Here is a 9832-nt window from a genome sequence, read left to right on the forward strand (position 1 = left end):
TAACTATTGTTTATAGAGCAATTGAGTTGCCATGTGAAACAGTAGGTAATCTAAAATATCTTTGTAGCTATGGTAACTTGAAAGGTAAACTTTTCACAGTTAGGTCTTCATGAAACCAACCTTAATTTTAGCAATTTGTTGTGTGTGTGTTATAATTCTAACTATTGGCTATATAATATCAAGAGTTCAAAATAATATTATGAAAATTAACAGTAAAAAGAGTGTCCAACTACCAATATAGCCTGTTTAAACTCACTTGACCTTTGATCAAATTGACACTTTTACTGGTGATGGAAAACTGTTGAGTATTGGAAACCTTTGTATAATACAGACCAAATGAATAAATCAAGTGTTGATGTTATTATATTCTACATAGGTTGTTTGTTGAGGTCGCATACATTCTCACAACTCAAGGAAGAGACCACTATGTAACATTAACAACCCTCTGGTGTACTATAACAACATAACAGCTACAACAAGGGATATGACATCTGCTATACAATGCTATAGTAGCTTAATCCCAGTCAACTATTAGTGCAGCTGTAGATATTAAAAGTTTGCTAAGCAGTAAAGCTTAAACCTTAATTCTAACAAAACTAGTCAGATATACTGGATATCATCAGCACTCAGTATATCTGTGAAAAAGGGATTTACAGCCTTTCCAAAAATTTGGGAAATCATCATTCATCATGTGTTTGATTTATCACATTAAAATTACACCCAGGAATAGTGTTATATGACAAGATTAATGTAGCATGACCATATTTCAAGTTGGTACATTATTCACACTTTAAGCTATGTTAACTTTTGCAAATCTGATCACACATAATGTGAAACAGTAGCCAACCTTGTCACACTGCCACAATATAGCTATACTGGTGTCTGACAATACGTATAAATAATGATTATTATATTATTCCAAGCATATCAGCAAATTCTGTACAACGGTACAGCACTACAGCTAAGTACAGTTACATAATGCAGTTTAGCTCATAATTAGTACATATTCAAATCCACCCCCACACCACACACAGTTTGGTCTCCAGCATACTGCTTCATAGCTGGTGTGTGCCATCCACCAAATGGAGTGAAGTCACTAAAAGACATGTGGTTGTCATAGTGAGCATACCTAAAGTGAAAACAATCAGGTAATTATTGACAACGATGACCGTTAATTCTTACACCCGATGCTCATTGCTTTCAGGAATTTTCCCAAAAAAATTTTTTTTACTTATTTTGCTCTTCAGTGTTCCCATTATGCTTGAATTATGCTCCTACATTAGCAACATTTCTTACAACTATCTTGAAACATTTTAATCAGTGAACACTATTATTACAGTGTGACTGCTCTATTAGAGAGTATCAATCTAAGGAGCTTTGTGCAATGCATTTGAGTGCTCTATTGTAATGTTTCCACTGACTACTCTTTTAGGGAGTATCAATCTATTTTCATGGAATTAAGGTTACGGGATACTGAGCGACTGTCAAACAAAAAATTTATTACGTAATTAATGTGGGCTTGATGTTGTTGTGTTGTGTATCAGCTGGTAGCAGGCTTAAATTGTTGGGAGAATCATAGCACGCTGACTGGACAGGTACAAGGTACAAGAAAACACATGTAACAGTACAAGATAACTTAGATACAGCACACTTAGCAATTGGCGCACCTGTAAGCGCATGCGTAGTTTTGCTGACTAATGGCAATATTTTCCTGAACCAAAAATCAGGACTATCAAACTAGTTGTTAACATTTTGTATAAGCAGACTACTAGTTTGGCTTCTTGTCTAGGTCCTGACGGAGCCATTTCACTGTGAAAAAAGAGGGATATAAGATGGTATTTCCAGTGGCTTATTGAATACAAAAAAGCTTGGTATAACCTGTATTATACTAACAATCTCATGTAAGACTTCAGTTAATGTGTTAAATATACTGAAACCATATATGCGATGGTATATGGGCATTATATTAGATATAAGCTATTTGAGGTAATGTGGTAAATAAACTGAAACCATATATGCAATAGTATAGTATGGATTATACTAAAGTATAAAATGAGTATAATACAGGATTTATATTAAGGCTTATTTGTATTCAATAAGCCACTGGAAATACCATATTATATCCCACTTTTTGCACAGTGTTTGTTAGAAATAATGTTTCTAGTGCTTTTGATATCAATTAAAAAAATTAATTTTGTGATCACAGTGTCTTGCTTTAGGCCATATTGTAGTCATATTTCAGCAACTAGTCCCTCACAAGTGATGTTCTTTAAACCTTAGAATTGTTAGTAAGTTCTCATGGTTCTTCATTGGTCAGATTTTTGGTTCACAGTTTTCACTAATTGGCATGGGGACAGCTCATGCTTCCATAACAACATTTGAATTCCATGTCAATTAATGAGAAGTTAAGAATGCATAAATATTTGATGACAATGCATTAGGAAAAATCCCTTATCATGAAAAATGATTGATAGTGTACATGTGGGGTTTACAGTATCCCGTAACCTTATAATAAGCTCAATAATTTGAAATATTCACTTAATATGTTAGCATTATGCTGACATAGTTATTTGTGCAGGCCTAACTATTTTGTGTGCCTAAGCAATTGTGACATCATTGCAGGTAGCCTATTATGTTATATCAAGTGACGAAATCACCTAGCTCCATGACCTTCACAGTGGGTCTAGGTTATTTCACAGTGCATAATATTATATATTGAATTTCATGGTATTCTTGTAAAAATTTATCATTTGTGTTCATGCAATCAAGATTCACAAAGAAAGAAGTCACTGAAATGCAAACCAGTTTGATGGATAATCCAGTATACTTCTGTACTTTAGCTAGAGAAGTGTAGATAATATCATATTGGTGCCTACAAACACACTAACATTCTAATAAAACAGTTAATTCTACCTGATTGCTCTATTCGAGATATTGACTGTTCTATTAGAGCATACTGATCTTTTTCTCAGTAAAGTGTTTCAGCATATAGATCAGTAATTTTACTGGTAGTTGTTAGTGCTATACTTGATGATTTCAGACGTCCATTGTACTAGTAAATACAAACAAACATTATTTTGTTCTGATACGTGATAAGAATTGATACCTGCAACAATATAATGGCCGATTCTGATACTTCATGTAAACAGCAGTATCGGCCTGATACCAATACCAATGCTACAATCGGTGCAGCCCTATACTTTGATGCATCATAACTGTATATTCCGTTATCACTTGGCCATACACTTATTAAAGATTTAGTTGGCTTTAAAATGCAAGTTACAGAATAAAAATATTCTATCCCAGTACTGAGACATGAGATGTTATGTGGTGGGGTGTAGTTTGTTCCCACATGTCCTATTTTCACAGGTCCGGTATTATTATGTAGCATCAAGCAAAAAATGTATCAAATATTTATAGCATGATATGGAATTTTACAAACAGCTGTGAAGCTCATTTACAAACACGAACAGTCCAATCCAAGTTCAGTGACTCTGCTAAATTAGAGAATTTGTGGAACAGACTGATGGCAGGATTCCATCCTCATTTCTCCTGCAAGCTGCTTCTGACTCATTATCAACTGAAGTTAACTTAAGACGATGGTGAATTCAATCTGATTTGCGATGTACTTTATGTGACTCTTCCAGGCTACCACTGCCCACATCTTAGGTGGTTGCCCTGTGACATTAATTCAACAGTGCTATACAAACCGACATGACCAGGTTATTCATTTTCTTGCCTCTAGACTTGAGGTATCATCAATATTTAATGTACTTACACGTTTCCTCATTTAATAATGATGGTTCTCTCTCTATTTTACAAATAGTACAGAGCGGCTAAGCAGAAAATCGCTCACTTTTTGATAAACGCACCAAATTTGGTACAAAATTTGCTTAATTCATATTAGATATGGTACCTTTAAAATTACAGTCATATCATGCTCAAAGAACCTGAAAAGTAAAATCAATCAAAAATGTATTGGGAGTCATAAAAGTGCTCAATAGTGGAATATTCTGAAACGTTGCATCTGAACAGACGAGCAAGGCATGGTCATATTCAAAAGCTGATCAAGGGAGGTGTCCATCCAAGTCATTATCTTGCCATGTTAAGAAGCACAGAGGGTCATGGTATTTGGAGCTATATAGTATTTATATTGGATTGTGCCTGAACTTTTGACACTGAAATATCAGCTCCATTAAAAAATGTTTTAAATCAGGTTATTTTACCAGATTTTCTGGCTGCACCTGTAAATTTGAAATAAATTCATGTGATTTATACAAAAACAAAGATTATGAATGAACTTGTATGGTTTCTGACCAGAAATGGGCTTACAATCTAGTTTAGAAGTTTCAAAACATGCCCTGTGGCAATGATTTTGATGTGGCACCATATCTCAAATGATTTAGTATACCTTACTTAACTTACACAGAAAATTTGGTGCTTTATCACAAAGTGAACAATTTCATCAAAATTTGAACCACTCTACTATAATGGAACTCTTGCTGCAGGTGAGTTCATGAGCACATAGTTATATGCATGCCTTGGTGTCATTGACCACAGCAAGTTGGTTACTGTACGCACATACATGAACTCAAAACTTCAAAATATTATCACAACTCACCATAAGCGATGTGATGATCCTCCAGTATAACTGCTACCCATTATTTCATTCCATTGTGACTTGCTGGTATACACCCCAGTTCTTTTGTGCTTCTGGATGTCATAGAAAATAAGAAGTTTGCAGCTTTACAAAATAAGATGCAGTTCCACAGTTATATGCACAGAACAGTCACTGCACACAAAAGATATGAGAAAATTATCATAATGTTTTATTCGTGAAATTATACATTTGAATTGCATGTAGGTACACTGCAGCTGCTTGACAGCTAACCACTCATTGAGTGGATTGTACTGTATACACTGCCATATGTCAAAAGTACAATGTGAGTAAAGTCTCTTGCTCATGGAAACAGCAACACCAATTTGCCATAACTGGGTGTTGAACCTGGTACATTTTGCATGATTTCCAGGCTAATGATACACACACACACACACACACACGCATGTGCACATGCATGCACGCACGCACACACATACACACACACACACACATACACACACACACATACATACATACACACAGTAAATACTACACAAAAAAGCAAAGGGTCTTCAGCTACTGTATATAATAATTATGGCCACACCTACCATAATATTGGGACACTTGTGCACTCTCAGGTATTATAGTTACATCAATGCAGGAAAATCCTCCTGGGAGGAAGTAGTATCCCTCTAGGAGACTGTACTATGCCTTAATGTGAACACACAAGATCCCACCTGAATTTTACCCATGAGACATGGACAGTTGGCATCTGATTGTCTACATAATAACATTATGTCCCCATTGATGACACAGTTGGGTGAGCTGCTTCCCCAGTTATAAATCTGGTTGTAACTAATCACTGGACTGGACTACTGGAATGGAACACTGGACTAGACTACTGGACAGGCATATTTTTTGGATTTTACACATGGTACAGTACTGTAAGGCTGGCTTTATTGAATTGTGCTAGCTAAGGATTTTTAGGGAACCTGCATCCTGCTACTACAAGTATGAAAAGAGAGCAGTGACATAAGTAAAAACTGTGTCTTCAAAGGATTTCACTACTTCTTATTGTGCTTTACAGCACTTGTACACTTCTTACTGCTGTGCGGGTATCCAAAAATTAACCTATTATGATATCCTTGCAAACCAAAGTGATGGCAAACCATCCAAGACACATGTAAGCTATCCAGGGGCTTCCCTAAAGAGTGATAGAGTGGTGCAGCACCACTCTACTTTTCCTTTGACGTGGTAATAGGAAAGTATATAATTAACAAATTGACTACTTCAATGTTGGTAGCAAATAAGACCATTCTCTATATCATAATAATATTATTACAATGACTGTTATTATGATGATAGTTCTTTCATGTGCTAGTAGAGGTGGGCAATAGCAACATTTTCACAAGACGATCAATAGTAATGAATATGTCACAATAATGATATGTATTACTATAATCTAAATGACAGATCAGTAGATAGCAGCTTGTACAATTGAGAATTTTGTGAACAAACTTGCTAATTTATATTATACATTGTTTACACCAAATCATTGCTCCTTTCTTGTGAAAAGGCAAGAATATGGTTCATGAATAGAACTACTTATTAGTCATGTAGTAGTGTTACATCCATCATGATAGGGTAGAGGCTAAATATCACAATACGATTAGAAAATTAAAACCATGATACTTGATATTTTTTTACTATTGCCCAGCTCTATGTGCTAGCTTGCCTACACATACACCTGTATTATGTGACCAAAATTAATTTATTAGCATTGTACATTCTGTCCAAGACTTTATCATTGGTTAACCTTCGTTAGTACTGTACATTCCCTGCAGTAATTGATAAGGAGTATATTTACTGTAGAGCATAGTATATAGTAGTAAGATCACTAGAAGTAGTGTTTACTTACTCTGACTATTCTTCACATTCATCATTTTAGTAGTAGCTGGAAGGCTGCAAGTTTTCTGAAGGCTCTTAGCTAACAAGATGCAATAAAACCAACCTTAGAATATGTAAAACCAAAAAATATGTTGGTCCAGTGTTCCAGTCCAGTGTTCCAGTCCAGTAGTCCAGTCCAGTGATTAGTTACTTACACCATACAAACCTACTGCTGGATAGACTAGGTAATGTTTCTAGCTTAAGAAACTGACAAAAACAACTGGAAATTAGTCAGCAGTGCATTGCAATGCTTGATGGTACTCTAATACTTGGTTGTGTTATCCCATAAATGCACACTACAATGATCACAACACCGTTACACATACACTAGCTTCTGAGAGCAATTCTTCAAAGAAGTTCTGGTTTCCAAAGTAACCTCCAGTCCAGTATGATGATTTCTAAACAACACCACCATTACCATTGACTGGAAATAATATAGTTTACCTCAATATCTAACCAAATTTCTCCATAGGAAACACCCCTGAGAGCACTGACTAAACAACATACAATGTAATATTATTACACTTTATGTAATTTGTACAGCAACATGTACAACAAGCCTACATGTAGGTGCAGTTCTAGAGGGGAAGGGGATTAACTGGAATCCAGTAGCCAGTCAGCCTTTTAAGATGAAAAGATCAAATAATATAATACATTTAAATAGAATATTTGAAGCCAATATTGTTGGTCTAAGGTTAAGCTAATAACTAAACCGATTACTTATTGTACAAGGTAAAGTGGCCATACCTCATAAATAGCTTTGATTTATCATGAAATCACTGGCTTCTCCAATAACACCTTGAAGTAAATAATGCCTCTAAAAATGATTATGTGCCTTAATCATTTTAACACCCAACCACTAAAGACTGTTTTAAGGCTTCCCATGACTATAATCTGGATATGCATAAGCAGCTCATCTTCTACTTTGGAAATTGAAAGTCAGCAAATTTTCTGGAACTGCCCCTACCTAGCAACATGTGTTCACATATACCACAGTGCAGCACAACTGACAGGTATAATCTTAGAGCGTATATAAATTCAACATTAAATATAAATTTTGCTCCCATACTTCATGCTAATATACACGATGCTGGAGAATGGCAATGATACGTATGTTGTTAGACCAACCTATGTAGCTCTCAATCTCTCATCTGATATAATATTTGACATCTAATCAGTATTGTGACAGATAGCACCCACCACACCTTTCTATTTATTGTGTGTACATTTCAAACAAATGATAAAACATAATACACATTCTGTAATGTATGTCTTGATCGATCTCTTAGGCAAAGTGGTTGCTTCTATCTGGTAACATGTATAAACGTATTGTACATCAGACAAGCCATAATTATGAAAGTATTGCAAATCTATCACTTGCTCTATGTGGATGACATTATAGCTTTATCCATTCATATTATATAACTAACAACTTCTATCCACCGTGAGGCCCACTTTCTCCTTAGCAATGTACCAGCACTTGACAGCATGTGACAAGCTAGCCTTTAAACTTCTAAAAACCATGTTTACAATAGTCAATGGTGCCTGAAAGTGATTGTATTTACAATAGCTATTTTCAAAACAGGAAAGTCATTGCAATTCAGGGAAAATACTTGGAGTGGAATGCTAAATCGTTTATGCGGACACAAATCTTTTAGAATTTAATATTATGAAATGGTCTCATGAAATCTATGCTATATTTTATATATATATTTTGTTAATGTACAAACTCAATCATGAGTATATTCGTACATATGTAGTTAGCTACTTATTTACAAATTTATATAATTATTAAATAAACCAAGAGATGGAGCTTGGATAATATGATCATCTAGTTGGTTCCATAATTTTATTGTAAAAGGAAAGAAGGTGTTCTTATAAGCATCTACCCTTGTTGGCAACTGCAGAAATCTTTGATGGTGACCTCTAGTTGTGGTGTTGCTTGGTCTAAACTGTTGGTGCACATTTTAAGTTTAATACACAGAAAGATAATAATGAATTATGTTCAATACAACATGAAAGCTACACAATAATGAAGCATATGTTTCAATTTTGATGACACACTATTATGCATTAAAATGTCATTTTATAACTCAATAATCCAACATCCTTGTTAATGCGACACAATTTTCTTATCCAGCATTGGATTTTAGAGGTCTCACTGTAGCTATAGCCATACTAGCTTACCTACAGCAGTAACTCATTTGATCTGGAATTGGCCATTCCCCACTGAAAAGTGGGATAACTAACGCACCTATCAATGTATTGCCCCACCCTCGGGCATATATGGGGCTATAGTGGGGATTTGACACAGGTGAATATCAAATGCCCCATAGTAGGGAAAATCTATCGTGATAAATCCCTACTGTTGGCCCCAGTTGCAATGCAGGGATTCGACATATGTAGAATAGAAAGTTACAGCAAAAAATACCTGGGCGCTAAATGAACGATCGATAGTAAATCCCCCCTACAAAGCCCCACTTGCGCCCGAAGGGGGTGGTGGGGCAATAGGTACATAACAACCCCATGGAGATACCCTAACTTGCGTGTAGCTACTGGTGAGTAGCTGATAGCGGAATACAAAATAGCTACATCCATTTAACTAGGTACATCTTTATAGCTACAGTCGTGCATTAAACACACTGACAGAGTTTACAGTGACTGACCCATTTCCTGAACTTGTACTGAAGCAGGCTTGCTGCACTGTGGACAAGGAAACATGTACACATCTACATGCCCGAACCCCGCGTGTCTGGCGTTTTTTATAGTCTGGACCGCATTACTGTCGGGTTTCCCGATGTTCCGATATGCGCGTACAATCAGGAAGTCGTACCCTTCTTTCTTTAGGCACTGAAAGTCACTGGAGGACACCAATGTGGAGACATCAATTCCTTTAGTCGCCTCAACAACATGTACTACTCCAAACAGACTGAGCAATAACACCACACACGCTGTCAACAACATAGCTCGATTGCACGGTACTGCCTGACTATTAAAGCACGTGATCCGGTAGCCAATAAACGTGCATAGATTTATGTAGATAGCCCCTCTGTGATTAATGATACGCGATTGTGGCGTCGAAAAAAGCATGATGGTTAAACACTGGTAGCTATCATACCAATGGCAGATCTGGAATGGGGTTAGGGGCCTCCAACAAAAAGAAAAGCGTTGTAAAAGATCGAGATACTCTAATAGAGCAGTCAGTCAAATACTCTAATAGAACAGTCACCACAAATGACACTATTGAGAGTCATCCATAGTTGAGTATGAGAAAACTAGCATCTA

The 9832-nt window shown here is 36.0% G+C and overlaps 1 protein-coding gene across 1 annotated transcript; it reads right to left on the minus strand.

The window, feature by feature from the left end:
• Window positions 1-889: 889 nt before the first annotated feature.
• Window positions 890-9543, minus strand: LOC136247507 (probable GH family 25 lysozyme 2). The gene is made up of 5 exons (XM_066039229.1): window positions 9214-9543; window positions 6992-7041; window positions 6874-6945; window positions 4622-4713; window positions 890-1129 (listed from the first exon to the last, which is right to left on the minus strand). Exons 1-5 carry the CDS (start codon window positions 9509-9511, stop codon window positions 997-999), a joined length of 645 nt encoding a protein of 214 aa, XP_065895301.1. The 5' UTR covers window positions 9512-9543; the 3' UTR covers window positions 890-996.
• Window positions 9544-9832: the final 289 nt, after the last annotated feature.

The sequence above is a fragment of the Dysidea avara genome, chromosome 2, assembly GCF_963678975.1.
Source record: "Dysidea avara chromosome 2, odDysAvar1.4, whole genome shotgun sequence".
Taxonomy (NCBI): Eukaryota; Metazoa; Porifera; class Demospongiae; order Dictyoceratida; family Dysideidae; genus Dysidea; species Dysidea avara.